Source organism: Apodemus sylvaticus, chromosome 12, assembly GCF_947179515.1.
Source record: "Apodemus sylvaticus chromosome 12, mApoSyl1.1, whole genome shotgun sequence".
NCBI classification, from domain to species: Eukaryota; Metazoa; Chordata; class Mammalia; order Rodentia; family Muridae; genus Apodemus; species Apodemus sylvaticus.
The window spans coordinates 38,329,029-38,353,836 of NC_067483.1; the positions used below are offsets into that span (position 1 = coordinate 38,329,029).

Here is a 24,808-nt window from a genome sequence, read left to right on the forward strand (position 1 = left end):
TGTCATCCCCGTTGGGTCCTGGGAACCTCTTGCTTCCCTGGCGTCTGGGATTTTCTAGTGGCTACCCCTAGTGCCCCCCCCCCCCCCCCCCCCGCTACATATTTCTATTCTTTTTCCTGAGGAAGACACAAGGACACAGCATGCTAAGAAAAGGTTCAAACAGGAGCAAACTCTCCGGAGCTGGTATGTCAAAGCAGTACCTATTAACAGACACTCTGTTGCAGTTTATGATGAAATTAAAACTGTAACCCACCGAGTACACACACAAACAGAAAATGCCAAAACAAGAGCGGCTAGTCCCGACCCTTGCCTAGAGGGCAGTAGCGCAAGGGCGGGTCGCTTCGCTCTCTTGATTGGTTAGCTGCTGTACAGGTCAACCTATGATTGGTCAGCAGCGAGTCAGGCTTCAAGCTTTTAGGTCCAAACTCCAGTGACTGGCGGCGCCAGGAGAGAGACATGGCTGGAGAGAAACACATGAGCTTGCTCGCCCAGGCAGCTACGCTCCTTCTCTTTTTCGCTTCTGTCTTCGGATCCACCGGCCCTGGGAGCAGGGAAAATCTGGGGGCATCGCGGATCCCTTCCCAGTTCAGCGAGGAGGAGCGCGTCGCTATCAAAGAGGCGCTGAAAGGTGAACCTCCGCCCCCTTGTGCTCAGATGTGGGTTCCTCAGTCCCAGAGGGACGGCTCTCGGCTAAGGCTGGAGTTCACCCTCCACACATTGGGCGGGCCCAGCCAGCGTTCCCGCAAGCGTTCAGGACACTGCCCTGGTCTTGCATGCCACTCGCGTTCGGTGTTCCCTTGCCTAGCCTGGAGGCTCCAGCTTCTCTGTTCCCAGCACTGTTGGCACCCAAGCTACCCCTGCCTGCCTCCAACAAGCATTTGTAGCACTTTCAACTCTAAATCTTTTTTTTTTTTTTTTTTTTTGGATTTTTGGATTTGGTTTTTTTTCCGAGACGGTTTTTCTGTATAGCCCTGGCTGTCCTGGAACTCACTCTGTAAACCAGGCTGGCCTCGAACTCAGAAATCTGCCTTCCTCTGCCTCCCAAGTGCTGGGATTACAGGCATGCGCCACCTGTGCCCGGCCAACTCTAAATCTTTTAACCTTTTAAATCTCTGCGGCTTCATTAAATGATCTTCCCCAGTGCTCCAGCAAAGGCTAAGTTCTGGATAACATTTTAGAGTCAGTAGGACTCAGTGCTTCTGAAGAGAATGAATTATTCCAGGGGTGTAATATGTAGTTCTCCCTTAAAACGAGGACTTAACAAGACAGCTAACTCATTGGCCTTTCAGGAGTAAGGAGCATTTGTGTAGACTCCTGGGACACCTTGGGCTTTTTTGGTTTTTGGTTTTTCGAGACAGGTTTTCTCTCTGTAGCCCTGGCTGTCTTGGAACTTAATCTGTAGACCAGGTTGGCCTTGAACTCAGAAATCCGCCTGCCTCTGCCTCCCAAGTGCTGTGATTACAGGCGTCACCCCTGCTGCCCGGCCCTGAGAAGCCTTGTGACCTCTGGGCTCAACTTCTCTTTTCTGTTCTTTAAGTGGTGCATTAATTTAAAAACTGCCTTCGGGCCGGGCGGTGGTGGCACACGCCTGTAATCCCTGCACTCTGGGAGGCAGAGGCAGGCAGATTTCTGAGTTCGAGGCCAGCCTGGTCTACTGAGTTAGTTCCAGGACAGCCAGGGCTATACAGAGGAACCCTGTCTCGAAAAAACCAAAAAATCCAAAAAACAAAAAAACAAACAAACAAACAAACAAAAAACCTGCCTTCGCAAACATACGCAGGCCAACAGGGACCAAATGCAACTCTTAGTGGGAGCTAAATTGTGCATATAGTGGAGTGAGATGCCTGGGACTAGTTTTCCCAGAGCGTAGTGTAAATAGCCCTCTACAAGCTATTGGGTTACCATCTACCTATCTGTCTGTCTTCTCTTCTCCCTACTTTTTCTTTCTTTCTTTCTTTTTTTCTTTCTTTCTTTCTTTCTTTCTTTCTTTCTTTCTTTCTTTCTTTCTTCCTTTCTTCCTTCCTTCCTTCCTTCCTTCCTTCCTTCCTTCCTTCCTTCCTTCCTTCCTTCCTTCTTTGTCTTCATCTTGGTTTTGTCTTCTGTTTGGGGCAGTTCCCTGCTCCTCCAAGGTGCTGGGATTACAGCTGTGGGTTCAGGCTTTTATCAGAAACATGCAACCTCTATCAACTTTAATCCCCCATCTCTGCTGGATCCCAACAGGTGCCATCCAGATTCCCACAGTGTCTTTCAGCTACGAGAAATCCAACACCACAGCCCTTGCTGAGTTTGGAGAATACATCCGCAAAGGTGAGTTACAAGCTGAGGCCTAAGGGTGGCAGACATAAACTAGAGACTTTGTCCTTGACTGGCAATAAGGAAATATATTTTGTCATTAATAGAAGACAGTCACCTTCTCTGGGGTTACCTTTTACTTTGTACAAAGAATATATAAAAGGGTGAATCCAAACATTACACAGTGGAGGGCAAAGTGAGAACTATAGATTAGCTTTTGAGGACCTAAGAACTGGGAACTAACTGGGTTTGGGGTTTGATTTGCCAACCTTTTCCCTAAATATGTATCAGTTAATGAACTCTATCGTTAACAAGTAACACACAGGATTCACTCTCTTGTGCAAATGTCTAAATGCCCTGCACTTTTACCCCCCACTACCATACACATTCTGTTTGTTTGTTTGTTTGCTTTTGTTTGTTTGTTTGTTTTTGTTTTTTCGAGACAGGGTTTCTCTGGGTAGTCCTGGCCGTCCTAGAACTCACTCTGTAGCCCAGACTGGCCTCGAACTCAGAAATCCGCCTGCCTCTGCTTCCCAAGTGCTGGGATCAAAGGTGTGCGCCACCGCCGCCGGGCCCTCTTCTCTTTCCTCATGGCAGCATTATTTCTAATAGCCTAAAATGGAAACAATCCACGTATCCATCTCTACACCAATGGCCAATTAAAGCATACATAGTACAGGTGCTGGAAAGATGAGGGCTTGTTGGCTAATAGTACTTACTGCTCCTCCAGAGAACCTAGGTTCAATTCCCACATCCACGTGGTGACTCAGGCTCACCTGTACCTCCAATTCCAGGGGATCCTGCATCCTCTTCCACTCACCATGAGCACTAGGCACACACATGGTGCACTGACATACAATCAGGCAAAACACAACACCTATTTTTTAAAGTAGGTAATAATAATAATTTTTAAAATAGTAAACACAACTGTTTCCATATCCGTGGATTTTATATGTATGGGTTCAATCAACCTTTGATTGAAAGTATTAAAAAGAAGCTAGACATGGTGATTCACACCTGCAATCTCAGAACTTGGAAGGCTGAGGTAGGAAGTTCATGAGTTTCTAGACTTGGTGGTGAGAGCCTGTCACAGAATAAAACAAAAACATAAAAACTCGCTGTGCTGAATAGTTTAATGTCAACTTGACACAAGCTAAAGTCATGAAAAGAAGAAAACCTCCATCAAGGAAATGATCCATAAGATTGGGCTGTAGTTAACTCAAAAGGTGAATCATGGTATGCACTCACTAATAAGTGGTTATTAACCTAGAAAACTGGAATACCCAAAACATAATCCACACATCAAATGAGGTACAAGAAGAAAGGAGGAGTGGCCCCTGGTTCTGGAAAGACTCAGTGAAGCAGTATTCGGCAAAACCAGAACGGGGAAGGGGTGGGTGGGAGGACAGGGGAAGAGAAGGGGGCTTACGGGACTTTCGGGGAGTGGGGGGGCTAGAAAAGGGGAAATCATTTGAAATGTAAATAAATTATATCGAATAAAAAAAATTAAAAAAAATAAAAAAATAAAAGTAAAATAAAGTTTTCCAAGTTTTTTTAAAAAAAAAAAAAAAAGATTGGGCTGTAGTCAAGCCTGTGGGGCTTTTTTTTTCTTAGTGATTGATGGGAAAGGGGCCAGCCCACGGTGGGTGGGGCCATCCCTGGGCTAGTGGTCCTGGGTTCTGTAAGAAAGCAGTCTGAGCAAGCCATGGGGAGCAAGGCAGTAAGTAGCACCCCTCCATGGCCTCTGCATCAGCTCCTGCCTCCAGGTTTTGACCCTGTTGGAGATCCTATCCTGACTTCTTCACTAATGAACAGTGGTAAAAGAAATGTAAGCCAATTAAACCGGTTCCTCCTCCAGTTGCTTTGCTCTTAGGGTTTCATCACAGCAATAGTAAGCCTAAGACACTTGCATATGACCCTCTCTCTCTCTCTCTCTCTCTCTCTCTCTCTCTCTCTCTCTGTCTGCCCCACCCTCATTTGTTTTCTTTTGGGGACAAGAGGTTATTGTGTGGCCCCCAACTCAGGTCCTCTTCCCTCAGCCTCCTGAGCCCTGGGATTGCAGGCATATAACCAGGAAGTTTTATTTTTCTTTTTTTTGTTTTGTTTTGTTTTGTTTATTTTGGTTTTTCTAGATAGGGTTTCTCTGTAGCCCTGGCTGTCCTGGAACTCACTCTGTAGGCCAGGCTGGCCTCGAACTCAGAGATCCACCTGCCTCTGCCTCCCAAGTGCTGGGATTAAAGGCGTGTGCCACCACTGCCTGGCCAGGAAGTTTTCTTAAAAAGATCTTAGGATTTTGTACATGGTGATCATGTTTATCTTTGAGTAATTTGGATATCAGAAACAATTGCATTCCTGTAAAGCTGTTAATGTGTGATAGCATGTTAGGCTAGAATGAGTCAGATCTTGAGCTATTACCCACAGTGTGTGTGTGTGTGTGTGTGTGTGTGTGTGTGTGTGTGTTTTGCCTGCGTGTATGTCTATGCACTATGTGTGTACAGACCCTTCAGAGGATAAAGGAGAGTGTCAGATTCCCCTGGAACTGGAGTGACAGATGGTTGTGGGTCACCATATGGATGCTGGGAACTGAACCTGGGTCCTCTACAAGAGAAACTAATATTCTCAACCTTTGAGTCATCTCTCCAGACCTAATAATTAATGACACATTTTTAAACAGCATATTAAAATAGGGGTTTGCCAGGCAGTGGTGGTGCACAACTTTAATAGCAGCACTTGGGATGCAGAGGCAGGTGGATGGATTTCTGACTTTGAGGCCAGCCTGGTCTACAGAGTGAGTTCCAGGACAGCCAGGGCTACATAGAGAAACCCTGTCTTGAAAAAAGAAAGAGGGATTTGATCCTGGAAGGAATACCAGTGTGTGTGTGTACAATATATTGTATATTACATATATTACTTATATGTGTGTATATATATTACATATATATTAAAATGTATGTACATCTATGGAAGAGGAAGTTTAGAAACTGAATAGACAGATCAGAATTTAGATCCCTAAAGGGCATTCATAATCAAAAAAAAAAAAAATACAGAGAGAAAGAAAAAAAAGACTTGGGAGCAGGAAATGGTAGGAAACAGAAGGAAACCGCCCTGAGGCCCCGCCTTGCTGACTGCCTCTCACCCCTTCTCCTCAAGCCTTTCCTACAGTGTTCCGAAGCAGCCTTGTCCAACATGAAGTCGTGGCACAGTATAGCCACCTGTTCACCGTCCAAGGCTCAGACCCCAGTTTGCAGCCCTACATGCTGATGGCTCACATCGATGTGGTTCCTGTCTCTGAAGAAGGATGGGAGGTGCCCCCGTTCTCAGGCCTGGAGCGCAATGGCTTCATCCACGGCCGGGGTGCGCTGGACAACAAAAACTCTGTGATGGTCTGGAGTGTTATGCTTCCTATCTGACTTAGGGCCCAGGGTTAAATCGGGATGGGAGAATTCAGCTGGTTTGGGAGAGGAAGGAGGTTATGTTGAAAGAATTGGTTGTAGGAGGCCTGGGTGGTAGTTATCAGTCTTTTACTCCATTTTTCTGAACCTTGACTTTTCAGCCACGTAGGAATTGGGGGAAGATGATGTCCCCACCCCCGCACAGGGGCCCTTTCAGCAGACCTTGACAAATAGATGCTTTTCTTGGGTGGTAAGGGGTCTCTACAGAGCTCTGGGTCACCTGAATTTGTTCTCTTGAAAGCCCGTCAGTCTATCACATCTTAGTTCCACCATCCCTGAGGAATGCCTCCGACACCCAACCTAGTTAATGAGCTTTTCTCTTCTGAATCCTAGGCAATCCTACACGCTTTGGAGCTCCTGTTGATCAGAAACTACAGCCCCAAAAGATCTTTCTTCATTGCTCTGGGCCATGATGAGGAGGTAAACCACCTTACTCAGTACCTGTCTCGGGACCCCTTCTGGAGGTGGGGTGCTTTACCCTGATCCAATATACCCATCAGCTACAGGGGTTCCACGAAACAGTGTGTACCAGACTCAAACTCCTGCTAATATCTAAGGCAAACAGAGAGTCTGGAAATTCTACCCCAGGAAACCTAAGTATAAAAGAAAGAAAACTGAGTGTTTTCTTCAAACACTGGCTTTAAACCTGGATGATCGCTTCACTGTCTAGGTCCCAGTCTCATTTCTGAACTTAGTCGGGCCCAGAGGGACTCTGAACAGTTCTGCAAGACAATCTTCTCAGGCCCCGCCCCACAGAATAAGACTAGGAAGGAAGATTCTGGAGTGACAAGGGAATCTGCACTTGCTGCCTCCCTGTGTCTGTTTCTGGCTGAGAAAGACTATGGTTTTGGCTCTTCTGTCTACAGGTGTCTGGGACAAAGGGGGCTCAGAAGATCTCAGCACTCTTACAGGCAAGGGGTGTCCAGCTAGCCTTCCTCGTGGATGAAGGGAGCTTCATATTGGAAGACTTCATTCCGAACCTCAAGAAGCCGGTTGCTATGTAAGTGAGGACCCCCGACCTTCCACCCTCTGCAGAGTTATCACTCTGAGCTAACTCAAGCCCGCCATCTGTAAGGCCCGCTCAGATATCTGTTTGTCACTCCGTCTCCTTTACAACATGTCCTAGACTTCTTCTGGTGTTTTTTTCAAAGCAGCAAGAATCTGACCTCCTACATCATACAGGTGGGCCTGTGGTTCTGTGGGATAACTCAGTGGGGAGACAGCCTGAGAACTCAACCTCTGATCCTCTCCCACAGGATTTCAGTCACTGAGAAGGGTTCCCTTAACCTCATGCTGCAAGTGAACATGACTCCAGGCCACTCTTCAGCTCCCCCAAAGGAGACAAGCATTGGTATCCTGTCTGCCGCCATCAGCCGGTAAGCAGCTCCCAGCTCTGCTTCCTTGACGGCCTTGGATGGAAGACCCAGCATTTACCCACCCTGAGACTGGAGAGGCAGCCTGTGCTTCCTGCTTGAAGTTGGCTTGGGGAAGAAGAGGTGCAGGCTACAGGAGGGACAAAGCCACCAGTACCCAAAACAGTCCTAGGATCAAAAAAACAAATCTATCAGTACAACTAGAGGGCATGAAGCAACCAGTAGACAAAACCCAAGCCTTAGCCTTACCCTGGTAGTCCAGAGCCTAGCCACGCAGTTGACAGTGGCCAGTAAAGCTATCTAAATTCTCCAGCTGCTCTGACAGAAGGACAAAGATAAATAAGGGACACTGGCCATGGATGAAGAATCAGGGTCTGAAAGAGCAGCACTACCTGTGTCTGCATTCTCTTAGCAAAGTAAAAAGAAAGTGTGTTGGCTAGTGTTGTCAACTTGACACAAGCTGGAGTCACTGGAGAGGAGGAAGCCCCAACTGAGAAAATGCCTCCGTAAGAGCTGGTTGGATGAAAACCAGTACAGCATTTTCTTAATTAGTGGTTGATGTGAGAAGACCCACCCCATTTGGGGTGGTGTTACCCCTCAGCTGGGGCTATAAGAAAGCAGGCTGAGCAAGCCATGGAAAGCAAGCCAGTAAGCAGCATCCCTCCGTGGTCTCTGTATCCTATCCGCTCCTGCCTCTAGGTGCCTACGCATCTTGATTTCCTGTCCTGACTTCCTGTAGTGATGGACTGTGACTTTGGAAGTGGCAGCCAAATTAACCCTTTCCTTCCCGAGTTGCTTTTGGTCAGGGTGCTTCCTCACAGCAATAGTGAGGAACGGAGAGCCATGTTCATCAGATGTGTATAGCTGCCATGAATCAAGGCTTTGTGTCAGGGAATACAGTAAAAAAAAAATGAGATGCCCCCCCCCTTCCTAAGGAAGGCCCAGTTGGTACAGTAGATGGGCAGTCCTGGCACAATTTAGTAAGCACTGTGAGACTGGACACAGGGTTCAGAGAGCAGCACAAAGGCAGGACATGGTCCTGACTCACGGCTGTGACCAGGGAAGGAGCTCTGGTTCCTCAGCTCAGGTTGGTGGGGGTGGCAGGCAGGCTCAGGCCTGAGCAAGGTTGTCAAAACAACGCCCATCTCCCTTACCTTTTTTTTTTTTTTTTTTTTTTTTTTTTGTATTTGTTTTTTTCGAGACAGGGTTTCTCTGTGTAGCCCTGACTGTCCTGGAGCTCACTCTATAGACCAGGCAGACCTCAAACTCAGAAATCCACCTGCCTCTGCCTCCCAGAGTGCTGGGATTACAGGTGTGCACCACCACCGCCCGGTTCATCTCCCTTATCTTCAAGACGCTGATCTTGGTCTGGGAGATGTGTGATCTTGAGAACTCCGTTTCTCTTCCAGACTGGAGCAGACACCACTGCCAAACATGTTTGGAAACGGGCCATTGAAGAAGACACTGAAGCTACTGGCAAATGAGGTGAGGGAGGGGCATTGCATGCTCCTGGCCAGCTGTGGTAGAAGAGCAGAAAAGGGGGTGGAAAAGGAGCTGTAGGGTAATGAATGGCCGCTGTGTCAGTCAGGTCTCTGTCCATTCTCACCTATTCCCAGCCAGCAGTTAGCCAAGAAGGAGCTTGCTGTCTGCAGCTCATGGGCCATCTCTGAGGCCCTATGGCCTAGCTTACCCAGGTCCCCGTGAGAGCTGGCTCCACTCACCCTCCAGGATGCAGGGCAACTGTTCCAAATAGGCAGATGTGCCCACCCAGGTGGGAAAATGCCTGGATCCCGCTTCATGCAGACTGGGCCAGCTGACCTCAGTGGGCACTTGAGCTCTGAGGGCCCCAAGGCAGGCCTGAAGTAGAGAGAGACTCAGGCCTCAGCAACAGAGTCCCCCCTCTGCTGACCCCCTTCCTCCTGCTAACCTTCCTCCTTCCCTTTCAGTTTTCCTTCCCTGCCAATATAGTCTTGGGGAACCTGTGGCTATTTCGTCCCATTGTGAGCAGGTAATAGATTACGTTTACTCCTCTAAATCTCTCATCTCAAATACCTGCTTCCAGGCCCATTTCTTGGCTTGTGTGGCCTGACCAGTCATCCCTCAGTCACTGATACATGTTATTATTATTATTATTATTATTATTATTTTGGATTTGGTATTTTCGAGACAGGGTTTCTCTGTGTAGCCCCGTCTGTCCTGGAACTCACACTGTAGACCAGGCTGGCCTCAAACTCAGAAATCCGCCTGCCTCTGCCTCCCAGAGTGCTTGGATTACAGGCATGTGCCACCACCGCCCGACTGATACTTCATGTTATTAATGTATAGCTCATGTCTCTCTTGGGGTTGAAGATCTCTAAAGTTTGGAAAAGAGAATGAAATCCCAAGCTTCCCTTTCTCTCCATTGCCCAGTTCTTCCTGAGGTCTAACCACGGTCTTTTTGGTTCAGGCTAATGGAGAGGAATCCTATAACAAATGCGCTCGTCAGAACTACCACAGCCCTCACCATGTTCAACGCAGGCATCAAGGTATCATGATCCGGTTCCTCCAGCCACACCTGCACCTCCATCCCTTGACTTTATCTGTAGCTTTTCCCTTCCTGTTGTGGCCGTAGTGTGAATAACAGGAAGGGCTAGTGTTGTCCCCTGCTACTCTTCCTTGCCATCAGTTGGATAAGCCTCAAGAGCAAAGGCCCCAGCAAAGGTCTACAGGCCACTGAGGGTGCTGGTCACATCAATCTATGTATGTGTAGAGGGGCTTAGGGGAGTTGGGTCTCCTAACCTATATAACTCAACTTGTTGTATAGTTCCCTAGCACTTTGGTCATATACACTAAAACTTTCAAATCTTCTTTACCCTTAAAGGTCTCTCTTTTTTTTTTTTTATTCACTTATTTTTTTGGTAGGGCTAGAGACCAAACCTTCTACCCAGTGAGAGCTCTACCCCTGGGTGAGATCACCAGCCAAGTAGACTCTTTTTTTTTTTTTTAAATGTCTTTGTTTTTAAAGATTAAAAAGATTAAATTAATTCAATGGATGATTAATGTAAGTTCCCCTGGTATATGTTCAAAAAGATACTCGCTTGCCTCATATAAAATCTATGATATCTTTCCCAAAATCAGTAAACATAATTTCCATATGCGGCTTATTTCCTAGAACTAAGAATCACTAATCTGATAAGCTTTGATCCCATGAAGACAGCATTTCGTTTTTAGTAAGTTCGCTCATTTGCAGTTGCACTGTTTAGTAACAGGCATCTTTTGCTAATGGACCAAGTCTATGCAATGGAAGCACTGGGCTTTGAAGAGACTTAGACCCTCCCACAGCCATCAGTGTTGCCAGCACAGCCCCAGGGGCCATCATTTTCCAGAAGTGCCACATGATGGGGAGAAACTATACTAACCTGGAACCCAAGCTTGATAGGGTTTGCAGTTTTGTTGTTTTGTGTACATGTTTCACTGTGTAGCCCTTGCTAACCTACAATTTGCTATGTGCATAGATCATGTTGGCCTAAAACCCAGATACCTGCCCACCTCTGTTTCCTGAGTGCTGGGAATAAAGATGTGTGTACCACACCCAGTCCCAGCCTTGATACAAGTGGATGATGCCTCCAAGTTTACTTCTGGCATAGCAACCCTGACCCAACCCAGATTGTCTTCACCAGCTGCTCCTCCAAATAGTCATGTATCAACAGTTATGCACCAATATATATTAGTCCTATGCTCTTGTATTTGACCTGTGGTTTTCTCTCCATGGGGTTTGTGGGGTACTACATTTAATTCTATTAGAACTATGCAAGTAGCATCACCCCAACTAACTGTCCACTGGGAAAGCAGAGGTGCAGTAAGGTAGCAGGTGCTCAAAAACCACACTGCCAGTTTGTATACCCAGTGCTTTTTGGGTTTTTTTAGCAGTTCATAGAAAAATAAAGAAAATCTCTCTCAAGACATAGAGGAAATGGCCCCATAGCCTGTCTTCTCCAACTAGTCATAGGTTCAGACCAAAAAAAAAAAAAAAAAAAAAAATCTAGGTGTGTCTGCCCCTTAAGGACATGATCAGAGCTCCTACTGATTTGTAACCAGACATGCAAAAGAACACCACTGCTATGTTCTCTTCAGCGGTTAAACACAGCATACTATAGTAGAGACCCTTGAGACCCTGGGTTTTCCTCTACAAACAAGCACTAATGTTAAAACAAATGACCAGGGTGTCCAGAAGCCTCCCAATGGCATAGGACAGAGTTGTCTAGCAGTTGCAGGGAGAGTGGTCCTGCTCCAAACTATTCCGTGACCCCTCCAGGACTATTAGGTACAAAGCTCTCACCTAAAGCAGAGACCCTAAAAGTGTATGTAGGCGTAGGGTTGAGAGAAGACAAGGTCAGACTCCAGATTGAACCAGGAGGGCAGAAGCTTCTGCTCCTCCCTCCAGGTGGGACAGGGGCCAGCTATTGGAAGAGATTCAGATGAGATAACATGGTTCTCTGTGCAGGAGAATGTCATCCCGCCATTGGCTCAGGCTACAATCAACTTCCGAATTCACCCTTCGCAGACGGTCCAGGAGGTATGTACGCATGCTCCAAAGAGCAAGTCCAGCATCAGGTAGTAGGCCCCTCAATATCTAAGGCTCAGTTTTGGTTTGAAAAGCCCCTATGCACCAACTGCATAGCATGGGAGACATCTGGTTTGGGAAACAAATACAAATGATTAATAGTAAATCTTTAGAATGGCTTGTGGGATTGCTGTGTGCTTGGTACCAGCTAAGAGAGAGAGAGAGAGAAAGAGAGAGAGAGAGAGAGAGAGAGAGAGAGAGAGAGAGAGAGAGAGAGAGAGAGAGAGAGAAACAATAATAAGGAATAAGAGGCCATGAATTTTCGAAAGAATGTGGGTATATAGGAGGAGTTAGAGGGTAGAATGATATAGTACTCATATTAAATGCTCAACAGTGAAACCAAGTAGATGAGTGAGGAGTAGCAGGAGCTGGGGAAATGGCTCAGTAGGAAGTACTTGAAGGAAGCACGAGGACCTAAGTTTGAATTCCACCCCCACAGCAAAGCCAGGCAAGCAGTGCACCTCCGGAACCCAGCACTTGGGGAGCAACCCAGTACTTGGGGAGCAGAGTTGGGAGGATCCTTGGCACTTGCTGGCTACTGGTCAGTCTAGCTGTGCTGGCGAGCTCTCAGCCCAGCATGAGATAGAGCATGCATTTAGCCCAAGTGCTTGAGAAACAAAGGCAGGTAAAACTCTGAGCTCAAGGCCAGCCTAGTGTATACAGCAGGTTCCAGCTGTCTTAGTCCGTGTTCTATTGCTGTGAAGAGACACCATGCCACAGCAACTCTTATAGAAAGGAAGTGCTTGCTTATAGTTCAGAGGTTTGGCCCATCATCATAGCAGTAAGCATGGCAGCATTCAGGCAGATTTAGTGCTAGGGAGACGGAGCTGAGAGTTCCACATCTGGATCCACAGTCGCCAGGAAGAGAGAGACACTGGGCCTGCCTTGGGCTTTTCTCATCTCCATCTCCAGTGACATGCTTCTAATCCTTCTAAGAAGTACCACTCCCCGATAACCAGGCATTCAGATATATGAACCTATGGGAGCCGTTCTTATGCAAACCACCACATAAGACAAGACTGCCCAGTGAGATCTTGTGTCGAAAGTAAAATGAAAAGGCAGAGAATAGAGAAAAATACCCGACATCATCAACCTCTGATCTGTATATTACACACACACACACACACACACACACATACTTAAAATGATAACAGCAAAATGAAAGAAGCAGGTAAGTCAACACACAGCAGATGGGTAACATACTAGATACAGTAGGAGCTCCGATCATATCCATAAGGGGCAGACACACCTAGATTTCTACCTGATGGTTTTTAAGAGTTCTTCTTCCTATATAAGATTCATCTGTCCCTGTGTGGGGAGGGAGGTGCGCTTCTCAGATTCGGGTTGGGGAGCAGCCTGCCTGGCCCTGGGGAAGGGAACTGAGCTCAGTGTGACTCCTGGATTCAGCTGCTTCCCATCAGGTGCCAACCTTATCCTCTCCCAGAGGCTCACGGGACCAGGAAATCACTGGATGTCCTCAGCTGAGCTTTCCACCAGTTTTTTTTTTCCACCCCATTTTAACGCCATCCTTTTCCAAAGGCTGTTTTCCACCAGCAGAGCTTTCATCTCTCTGGTCCTGGCACTTTCCCCCTCCTGGTCTGCCTGATGACACCTCTGGAATCCCCTGGATTCACCCTGCCCACGTGCCCCAGTGAGAGATGGAAAGTCTCCATCCTTTAGAAAGCTCACGGGACCCATTTATCCTGGTCACCTCTCTTGTCCAGGGCCACATGTTCAGAGCATCGCGCTGGATCCAGTGGGCTCCACAATTCTCTTCTTCCATCTGCTCTTGCCCACAATCTCTAGAGGTCGGTGACTAGGGCCACACACATGCTAGGCAAAGGCCCTCCCATTGTGTCCCCGGCCTCTCCCCACTTTCTCCCACTTTGTTATTTGGAAACAGGGCCTAGATAAGTTGCCCAAGCTGGCCTTGAACTCTTTATCCCCCTACAAAGTAGATAGAATTACAAGCCTGCACCCCTGGACCCTGCTAGACATTCTTCTAAGTACTTGGGGTAGTGGTGAGACAAGATTCCCATTCTAATGGTATCTGGGGTCCATGTTGGTGAGAAGAGACAGCCTCGAGCAAGGAGTGGAATGATTAACCAGCTGCGGTGTCACCAAGTGATTGGGCAGTGGCAGAGGGGACGTAAGCAGAGTTAAATGCCATGGCAGTGGCGTGTTAGCTTGAGCATATTGATGTGCTTCCCCTCCCCCTCTTTATTTATTTAATACTTTATATCCCAATCAAGACAAGGTCTCACCATATAACTCCCACTGGCCTGGAACGCACAGGTCCTCCAGCCTCTCTGCTCACCCACACCCAGCCCGGACCCACCCACCTTTATCCCAGCCTTCAGGAGGCTGATACAAGATGGTAAATTAGAGGCCACTTTGAGCTATAATAATTGTCTGTTTGTAATAGACACAACCCCTTCAGCAGTAATTAGAGGCACAGTAATGGGACTCTCAGTGGGGGGTGGGGGGGAGACCTTCAAGGTTACCCTTTTAGTTCTCAGTCGACAGTCCTGGCACATCCCACAGTCTGTGGTGTCCTCTTGTGTGTAGAGTTATATTCCTATCTCACTGGTGTTATGTTTGTTGAAGGCAAGCACGTTGGCTATTTAAAATTTGGTCAAGTCTTTATGGTTGTAAGTCTGGCTTCCATCCAACCTTATAAGCTACTTTTTGGAAAACCCATGACAGGCGGTCATCAATATATACCATTTCATTGTTTAGCCATTGATTATGACTACCTTCTTTATGATGAATTTGAGGCATGGCTTCCTGTAACACCTAACCCCGTTCCCTTCTCTCATACCGTACATACTATACTGAGCAGAACATAAACATGGAGAAGAATCTCAGCTCTTGGTAACAGTTGAGCAAGCAAAGGTATGGAGAGTCTGGATCTTGCCTCAAGTCACACCACTGAGTAATTATCTAAAGCACAGCATTTGGCCACGCCTTCTCCCCCCATCCTTTTCCACCCTAGGAATATCTCTTGCCTCTTATCTACCAGTTCCATATCCTCTCTTCAGGTTCAGCACAAGACTGTCCACCTAAGATGAATGCTTTCCTGATCTTTGCCTCCTGTTCTGGTTGTACTCAGGATGCAGTAGTGTATCTGATAGACACCAAGTCCCTGCACTACTAACTGTATACAACTGGCAAGGCACTTAGTGGCACACACCTGTTATTTATTATTTTTGTTGCTTCTTGTCTTTTACAGCTTAAGTATCCTACATTTATTACTTTTGGCTTGTTCAATATTGTAGATAGGGAATGAATCTTACTAAAGGGAACCAATCTTCATATCTTCTTCAGTTTCTAGATGTAGTAACCTCTAGAGTGACCTGAAGCAAGAAAAGCAAGCATAGCTCCTATCTACTGCATAGGGGATGACTTTGGAGCCTTTTCCTGGATTAAAAATATGTGTGAAGAATGTGTGGGGGTGGGTGTATGGTTTTTGCTTGTTTGGGTTTTTTTTTTTTTTTTTTTTTTTTTTGATTTGGTTTTGGTTTTTTGAGACAAGATTTCCCTGTATAGCCCTGGCTGGCCTCAGACTCAGAAATCCCCCTGCCTTCTCCCAAGTGCTGGGATTACAGGCGTGTGCTACCACCACCCGGTGGGTGTATGTTTTTTAAGGTGCTAGGACTTGAACCTAGGGACTTGTGCTTGCTAGACAAGCATTCTTCCATTGAGCCATACCAACTGTGAATTTGGTATTGGGAGCACTGAGGATACTAGTGGCGGGGTAAAATTGATCTGAATGAAATGAGTTCTTATAACCCTCCCCTACTCCCCGAAAGGCATTTGCTTTGATTCCGATGGGGTTCTGAGCTGGATGTGGGAACCTTCACTGCTCTCTCCAGATGCAGCTTCTGCCACACTTCTAGAGGCCATTGGCCTAGGATGAGTGCTCCAAACTATGGGTGATCTCCAACTGTGAGGCACCAGAGAGAAGCAGCTTCAAACCAACCACTGATCCACATGGTTGATACTGAGCTTTTTGTTGTGTGTCTGACTGGATTGGGAGCCACTGTAAGCCTCCTGGTCCATTTCCTCCTGTAACCTGAGCCTCGGGGACTGGTCTATACTCTCCTGGGACCAAGGATTTCATTGGATTTCCCCTAGTCTCCTCAGGTTCAATTTTCTGGGAGTTTCCTCATGGTCCCTCTCAAGAAAAAGAGGCAAAGGGGGAACAACTTCAACTCCAACTCCACACTGATTGTGGGTGTGTGCTGAGTTCAGCTTTCTAGCTCAGCCTGTTTGATTAAAAATAGGCCGCAGGGGCTGGAGAGATGGCTCAGCTGGTAAGACCACTGACTGCTCTTCTGAAGGTCCTGAGTTCAAATCCCAGCAACCATATAGTGGCTCACAACCACCCGTAACAAGATCTGACCCCCTCTTCTGGTGTGTCTGAAGGCGGCTAGAGTGTACTCACATATAATAAATCTTTAAATAAATAAATAGACTGCAGCTCAAGAGTGTGTGTGTGGGGGGGGTGGCTCTGTGGAGACCCCTCCAAGACTCTCGGGTTGGAGCAGGCTCACCCCTTGAAATGACTGAGATTTCCATCCTACCGTCTCTTACACTTTACCACGGCCATGGCTCACAACCCCAGGGAAAGAACAATATCCAGATTATCCAGTTTCCCATCTGACTCATAGCTGTCAGACAATCCCCTCAAACACTTAGCTGAACTCTGCAATGCTTTCTAGGAAGTGCCAGCTCTCACACACAGCCAGGTGGTAAAGGTTGGGTCCTACAGTAGACACCTGTCAGCTTTTCCTCTAAACTCCAGAGTGCTACCTTGCTGAAACAAAAAAAAGATCTGAATTTGGTGCTGAGAAAAGGCAGATCAGTGAGAACTCTAACCCTCTTTGTTCCTACACTGAAGGTCCTAGAACTTGTCAAGAAAATCGTGGCTGATGACCGAGTCCAGTTGCGAGTGTTGAGATCCTTTGAGCCCCTGCCCGTCAGCCCCTCCGATGACCAAGCCATGGGCTACCAGCTGCTTCAACAGACCATACAATCTGTCTTCCCGGAAGTCAATATCATCGTCCCTGGTAATGACTTCATCAGCTGTGGCTGGTGGCTGGTGGTAGCTGGGACTGCTTCCTATCTGATGCCCCTTCCCCTACCCTCAACACAGCCATTCATCCTGGAAACAGCTGGCTGCTTCTGTCCCTGGAAATATATTTTCCCCTTGGGGTGGAAGCAAAAACGCAAACAGGAAAGGAACAAAAACAATAAATTAGGTCACTTGAATGTAGGTACTTGTTTAACCTAGGCAGCAATGATCTATGCCTCTCTGACATCAAGAGAGGACTGACTGGCTTAGAATATACCTCTCCTGGAGGAGTTACCTCACCGCCATCGTAGAATAGCAAACAGCTCAGCAGCAGGACTCAGAATGTTAGCCCAGAAAAGCCTCTCAGCCCAGGGCACTTAAACCTACTTCTCTTCAGTCTAATGCCTGCAGGTCCCTGTGCACTTTCCCCGTCTTCTAGCATACCATCCAAATCTGGCAGTTCCTAGGGAACTTCATACCATTTAGAACACCTATTGTGAGATCCAGAGTTTGGAGATGTTCATAGGAAGCCACAAGTAAACCTACACAGAAGGAATTGGACACCGGAATTCACATTCGCTTATGTCCACAAATCAGGGCCAGAGATTTGGAAGTCGGTCAGTCATCACTGTGCCAAAAATCCTCCGGGAGCATCTTTCCAAAAGGCAGATTCTAGTTGGATCTTGAATCTCACAGTTGGTGTGCTCCAGTCTCATCCTCAAAGGCTCCTTTCCTTCACCCCTGCTATGCCTGGAGCTATAATCCCATTAGCAGGATCAGGCTGCAGTAGGGGTAGAGAAAACCAACAGGAAGTAATCCTCAAAGCACAGAATTAGACCCAGGTAAGCGTTTGAAAAGAGCTCCTGGAGCTCACTCTGTAGACCAGGCTGGCCTCGAACTCAGAAATCCGCCTGCCTCTGCCTCCCAGAGCCACCACCGCCTGGCTCTCACCACACTTTCAATGACTCTGGGAATGCCCTTTCCCAAAGGTTATGTCTATCCCAGGCAAACCCCAGCCCAGCTGGCTGTCCTATCCACCTTTGGGATAGCAGGAGACTAGGAGGAGTTTCCTATGATATTCCCACCCTAACTTTGCCTTCAGGACAGAGTCATCTCTCAGAAGATGAGACCTGCTCCTGGAGGTGGGATTGTGCTTTATCTTAGTAAAGTGCCCCACCCTGTTTACTTCTTCTGTCCTAGGTGATAGGATGCAATAAAGGCCTAGTGATCTCTCTAGAGTCTTGATGTCTCATACAGCAAAGGGCCTTGACTATGGGGTTAAAACGAAAGCACTGGCCTTCCTGGGCGTCATGAGATGAGAACAGAGATTTGAACCCCTCAGGGCTATCTCATGGGGGTTCCAGGGGATTCCATGTTCCTTGTTAAAGTTCAAGCTTTTGTAAGGATTTGAAAATGGGCGTCTTAGAAAGTAAATATTCTAGGTGCTGGGCAGTGGTGGTGCACGCCTTTAATCCCAGCGCTCAGGAGGCTGAAGCAGGAGGATCTCTAAACTCAAGGCCAGCTTGGTCTACAGAGGGAGTTCCAGGACACAGAGAAACCCTGTCTCAAAGGAAAAAAAAAAAGTCCTAGGCAGATGCTCTTAAGAAGTGTCACTCTCAGACATGGTTCTCCAGTGGCCCACGGTCCTAATTAGCTCCCAGTCAGTCAGCCAGCCTCCCTCACCTCATTGGCTGTGATGCTCACATAAAGTCCATTTTCTCTTCCTCTTCCTTTTCTAGGCATTTGTATTGCCAATACAGATACCCGACACTATGCCAGCATCACCAATGGCATGTACCGGTTCAACCCCATTTTCCTGCAGCCTCAGGATTTCAGAAGGTAAGTGGAACATGGTTAGGCAGCAAAGCAGAGAGGAGGTATATCTGATCTGTCCTTTCCCATTTCCATGACTTACAGAATAGAGGAAAGCCAAATTTTGACAAACTAGAGAAATTATAGAAACCAGATTGGCATCATTGCTCCAGGAATTGTGGGGATAACCTCCCCCCACAAGCATACTCCTCTTTTAAAAGGTGGAGATCAGATGATTGCTGAGAACTTGTTGAAAATAAGATCTTTAGGTAAAACTGGATGTAGTGGCCTATAATCCTAGCACTTGAGAGACTGAGACACAGGGATGGCCATTTCAAAAAGTATTTATTTATTATATTATAGAGTGTTTTGCTTGCATGTGTATCTGTACACCATTTTCATGCATTATCTTTGGAGGCCAGAAGAGGGCACTGGAGAACAGATGGTTGCAAGCCAACCAGGATTCAAACCCAAGCCTTTTGGAAGAGCAAACAGTGTTCTTAACTGCTGAGCCATCTCTCCAGCCCCGTGAATAATCAAATCCAGCCTGAGCTATGTAGCGAAACTGTCTTAGTAGAGGTTTCTATTCCTGCACAAATTCATGACCAAGAAGCAAGTTGTGGAGGAAAGGATTTATTCAGCTTACACTTACACACAACTGTTCATCACCAAGGGAATTCAGGACTGGAACTCAACCAGGTCAAGAAGCAGGAGATATAAATAAATTATATCGAATAAAAAAAATTAAAAAAAAAAAAGAAGCAGGAGATGATGCAGAGGCCATGGAGGGATGTTTCTTACTGGCTTGCTTCCCCTGGCTTGCTCAGCCTGCTCTCTTATAGAACCCAAGACTACCAGCCCAGGAATGGCACTGCCCCCAATGGGCCCTCTCACCCTTGATCACTAATTGAAAAAATGCCTACAGTTGGATCTCATGGAGGCACTTCCTCAACTGAAGCTCCTTTCTCTGTGATAACTCCAGCCTGTGTCAAGGTGACACACAAAACCAGCCAGTACAATCATCAAAGGAAATAGGGACAGGAACTCACACAGGGCAAAAACCTTGAGGTAGGAGCCAACATAGAGACCATGGAAGGGTGCTGCTTGTTGGCTTGCTCATCACGGCTTGCACAGGCTGCTTTCTTATAGAATTCAGGACCACCAGCCTAAGGATGGCACTAATCACAATAAACTAAGTCATCCTCCACCAATTACTAATTAAGAAATGCCCTATAAATGGATCTCAGTTGAATTTCCCTCCTTTCAGATAACTAGCTTGTGTCATGCTGGTACAAAATTTACAGTACGTATTTCCTCAAGGGAGGCTCATTTCTCTGTGATAACTCCAGCTCAGGTCAAGTTGACACACAAAACCAGGCAGTACAAAACCATGTCTAGAAAGGGGAGGAGGAAGAGACCCTTAAGTAGTACTTCCTACTTAAGAATGGAGAATGCTCAGCCCTGGACCTCACTTTCTCCACCTATAAAATAAGGAGACCCACCGACATTCTTTAATAAGCAAATTCAAATATGGGCATGTTATTTGCCTTCTCAGAAGGATTACTATGGAAATCCAAAATGTGAGCACCAATCTTAATTGTCATGTGTGACTGTTTTGTAGTTTCTTCAGCAAATTTTGACTCTTGAATTGGGGAAGACAATTTCGATTTAGCCTTCTGCAGTCTGTCACAGCAGACCTGATTTCTTCACCACACCACAGATCACTTGAAACAGAGCAAAAGTATTTGAATGTGCTCTTAAGAATAGCATTCAACAAGCAAGTCACGGTGGTCCATGCCTTTAATCCCAAGGCAAGGGAGGCAGAGGCAGGAGGATCTCTGTGACTTCAAAGCCAGTTTGGTCTACATAGCAATCTCCCAAAGAGCCAGGACTACATAAAGAGGCCCTGTCTCAAAAACCAAACAGCATAGTATTCTTGTTTTCAGGTTTGTTTGTTAAAATTGAGGGTGATCCCTCTGTTTCTTTTTGTCTTTGTACTTTGTGCGTGAGCATGAAATCTGGTAGCAGGGTTCCTAGGTAGAGACTTGAGAGGTATGGTGAAATGTTGCCTCTCTGCCTTTCCTTACTCCTGGTGAGCAGAACCTTAGAGAAAATTCTAGCAGGAGACTCTATCCTAAGGAAAAGAAAAAGAATTAGGAAGATAATTCTCCCAGAGGAGAAACGGACCTCAGAACAGAGGAGTGGATAAGTCCTAGGAGTTTAGTCATTATTTCCCCCACTGTTCTTGTCCGTGAGCACAGGTCCTTAAGAAATCACCGCTGGTTCACACGTAAACTGAGTGACATTTCTCCCTTTGCCCCCCATGGAAGGCCAAAGATCAGTCATATGGGGGCTGGGGGGGGGCAGGTGTAGGGAGGCAAGGAGGGTGTTCTGTGACAACTCTTGTGCTGTCAGATCTGACATGTCTCCTCCCCTCAATGCTTCCTCCCTCAGTATCCATGGAATCAATGAGAAAATTTCTGTTCAGAACTACCAGAACCAAGTGAAGTTCATCTTTGAGTTCATCCAAAATGCAGACACCTACAGCCAGCCAGCCCCTCATCTGCATGAACTATGAGGCAAGGATCCGGCTGGGTGAGGGGTGCCCAGTGCTAGGCCAGGACTAACCTAAGGAGAGAGAGCTGGTGTTAATGAAAGGTTTGGTGGAAACCTTCCTGTAGCCCAGAGTCCACCTGCCTGGCTCCCTCCTCCACTCATCAGGGAGTGACGTCAGGAGGAAGGGAGATGAACCAAATCTGGCCATGTCCTCCTGACATCCGCGTTCTTCCTCTGAGCCGCGTCTACTGCCTTCTGGTGTGCCCTGCCTTTTGGCCTGTGCCATACTGGTTACTAACTATTCCACTCTCCCAGTCTGTCATGACAAATACAGATTTTGGAAAACCCTCAAGCAGGTTTTAATATAGACAAGAGTGTTGACTTCAGGTACTTGAGCTGGACTGTCTTCTAGAATTTCCTTTCTCCTGTCTTCTCTCCGACGCGGGAGCTGCCCCTTGGCCTCTCTCTTCCTGCCTCTGCTTCCTCCCTCCAGCCTCCAGTTCATTCCACATCTGGAGTTAAGACTCAAACTGAGATGCTCCTGTGATCACAGTCAGATAAAGGGGTCTGTGTAGTGAACGTCCAATGGTCTCTGACAGGTGAGCTTGAGGTGGAGACTTTGAGAGAGAACCCCAGGGGTGTGGGCTCTTGGGATTTTGTTCCCCTTCCCTGCCCTGTTCCTGCCACCTGCTGTTGCGGGCCCCACCCCAGGAAGCACTAATCTGAGGAAGCATTTCCCTGGCATAGTGTGAGGGGAACACTGGAGAGCCTGCTTCTCAGCAGCGGCGTTCACAACCAGCAGCGCCCTGGCCCTGGTATGTCCCGTTTCAGAATGACCAAGGGGGAAGTGGAGGACAAGGAAGGGGGTGACTAGAGTAGGGGCTCTTCCCGGGGCAAGAGAAGCAAGGGGAGGCAGCCACTATTAGAGTAGAGCAGAGCTCCTGTCTTCTCTCTGGACTTCAAACCTAGGCATATTTGAGTGTGCCAGGAGCGGCCAGGTGGGGGGCACTGGAAAGCAGCATTTCTTGGCTCGAGGCCAGCATCTCTGCTTTGTGGATCACATGGGAGCCGAGGTCACAAAGGGAGACAGACACAGAAGTGGAGCTTGAAAGGTTCCCTCTTTTCCCTTTTCCAGACTAGGACCTCCTGTGTCTCCCAGGGGTTTGATAGTTCTAGGTTTGCTTGCCCCCTCCTCAGAGATTCACGTCTCCCTCACTCCCAAGTCCTCTCCTTCCTCCCAGGTTATGAACTTGAAGCACTGGCTTAATTGTTAGCATTAAAAACAGTGTGGGGATTATTCAAGCTTTTTAGCTACTCCTGCTAAGATTCACATTCCTCCCCTCACTCTCCCTTTTTGGCCAATTCAGTACTTATTCAGCCTCTGTTGGAGGGCAAGCTGGAGAACAAAAAAAATAACCATTTGCTTTTGCGCAGAGCCCTAAGAGATTTTTTTTTTTTTTTTTTTTTTTGGATTTTTTTGTTTTTTCGAGACAGGGTTTCTCTGTGTAGCCCTGGCTGTCCTGGAACTCACTCTGTAGACCAGGCTGGCCTCGAACTCAGAAATCCGCCTGCCTCTGCCTCCCAGAGTGCTGGGATTACAGGTGTGCATCACCACCGCCCAGCACGAGATAGTCTTATAGACCTTATTGCAGCCCTGTGGCACGCTATCGCTATTCCTTCCTACAGAGACGGGCTCCATTCTGAGTGGTTACAGTTGTTCAAACCTTGCTCCCAGACTCACCTTTGTTCTCTGATCCTGCATCACCCACTCCCCACTGATTTCTTATATAATTCTCAGCTACTGCGGCATGAGTGTGTACCCCGCATTTGTTATGTTGTAAACTTAAATCACACGAGGAAAGTATTCACAGGGAGGGAACATAGCGACTGGGGCTTGCCTTTGTAGGGTTATTAGGATTAGACAAGGCCATAGGGCTGAGCGCCACTCTTGACTTATTAATGGCGTTTTAAGAAGAGAGTTTGCCGGGCTGGAGAGATGTCTCAGCGGTTAAGAGCACCAACTGCTCTTTTGGAGGTCCTGAGTTCAAATCCCAGCGACCACATGGTGGCTCACAACCATCTGTAATGAGATCTGACGCCCTCTTCTGGTGTATCTGGAGACAGCTACAGTTTGCTTACTAACAATAACAATAAATCTTTAAAAAAGAAAAGTATTGGGAAAATAGACACATTTAGTCTGATTTGGACAATGCATCATGAATACATGTGTCACAGTACTCCACTAAATTAGAGATGGGGTGAGAGGGAGAGAGCAGCAGACTGACAGGTTCACACATGTATTCCCTGTTTCATACCATGTGAAGTCCTATTCCATCTCTTGTGCATCTCTAAGTGCTCCCCCACATGATTTTAGTACTCCAGAGCTGTGAGCCAAAGTAAACCTTTCTTTATAACACAACCCTGTTCGTGGTATTGTGTTCTTGGAAACAGAAAACAGAGGAGCACAATTTGAATGATCTATTGCTCCATTTTATAAAAATGAAGTCCCAGGTTTAAAAATTCCAAGGCTGCCCAAGGCCACACAGGAGTTAAGGGCAGGATCTATGCGAATTCCTACTCTAGGCTGCTAGTTCTGAAAACAGACTTCCAAAGCCCAAGGTGACAGAATGTTAAGGGTCAGCTCTAGAACTAAAAGGAAGTCCCAATTCCCAAGTCCTACCAAACTATGGGGTTTGGCTTATTCCTTGCGACTCTGGGGAGATGGACACAACAAAGATTCCTCTTCATCTGGAATTAGTTCCTTGCTCCAGCTCTGTTTCCTGGGCTGACCTCTCACAATTCACACCTCTCCCAATTCACACTTCTCCCATGTCTGCCAGCATGTCTTCCCTGCTCCTACTCTCTAGGTTCAGCTCTATTCCCCTCTTGGGCGAACAGTCACACCTCTAATGAGCACCAAGTGCCTGGAGGGAGGAGGAAGAGGGAACTTGTCTCACTTCCTTTTCTAGCCTTAGAAAGGATAAGCTTTCTGAAACCCGCAATCTGAAGAAAGGCCCCTGAGGGTGACAGTGTGTAGATGCTCAACCCAGAGAGAGGCACTATTAGAAGACGTGGCCCTGTTGGAGTTGGTGTGTCACTGTGGGTGTGGGCTTTAAGACCCCCATCCTAGCTGCCTGGAAGACAGTATTCTACTAGCAGCCTCAGATGAGATGTAGAACTCTCAGCTCCTCCTGCACCGTGTCTGCCTGGATGCTGCCATGCTTCCCGCCTTTATGATATGATAATGGACTGAACTTCTGGACCTGTAAGCCAGCCCCAATTAAATGTTGTCCTTATAAGAGTCACCATAGTCGTGGTGTCTGTTCACAGCAATAAAAAGCTAACTAAGACAGGGGAGGCTATAACAAACTTTCCTTTGTCTTAGCTGAGCACTTGACAACTCAGTTCTTCCCTGTACCAAAGCCATACCTTACTGTAGTTCACAACAACACAACCCACAAGCCCTCTGACAGTCAGACATGTTTAACTTTTCTGAAGACAGAGGGCATACTTGCTTTGGCAAGTAGACACTCCAAACTTGAAAACAAAGATTAGTGTTCCATCCACCCCGCAAGGATGGCATGGGAATTTGCAAGACGGTACGTATTTTTTAAGTTAATTTTCCTTTATTTTTATTTCATAC

At 47.0% G+C, this 24,808-nt stretch overlaps 1 protein-coding gene across 1 annotated transcript; it reads left to right on the forward strand.

Moving 5' to 3' along the window:
• Window positions 1–435: 435 nt before the first annotated feature.
• Pm20d1 (peptidase M20 domain containing 1) lies at window positions 436–22,629 on the forward strand. The gene is made up of 13 exons (XM_052200010.1): window positions 436–628; window positions 2,221–2,307; window positions 5,443–5,675; window positions 6,078–6,164; window positions 6,611–6,744; window positions 7,001–7,120; window positions 8,527–8,602; window positions 9,064–9,125; window positions 9,564–9,642; window positions 11,601–11,672; window positions 16,624–16,792; window positions 18,537–18,636; window positions 21,064–22,629. The coding sequence occupies exons 1-13, from the start codon at window positions 457–459 to the stop codon at window positions 21,185–21,187; spliced, it is 1,515 nt and encodes a 504-aa protein (XP_052055970.1). The 5' UTR covers window positions 436–456; the 3' UTR covers window positions 21,188–22,629.
• Window positions 22,630–24,808: the final 2,179 nt, after the last annotated feature.

Coding starts and splice junctions, on each gene's coding strand:
- Pm20d1 (XM_052200010.1), top strand. CDS start 457: ATGGCTGGAGAGAAACACATGAGCTTGCTCGCCCAGGCAGCTACGCTC. Junction 7,121..8,526: donor CTGTCTGCCGCCATCAGCCG/GTAAGCAGCTCC, acceptor TTTCTCTTCCAG/ACTGGAGCAGACACCACTGC. Junction 9,126..9,563: donor TTTCGTCCCATTGTGAGCAG/GTAATAGATTAC, acceptor TTTTTGGTTCAG/GCTAATGGAGAGGAATCCTA.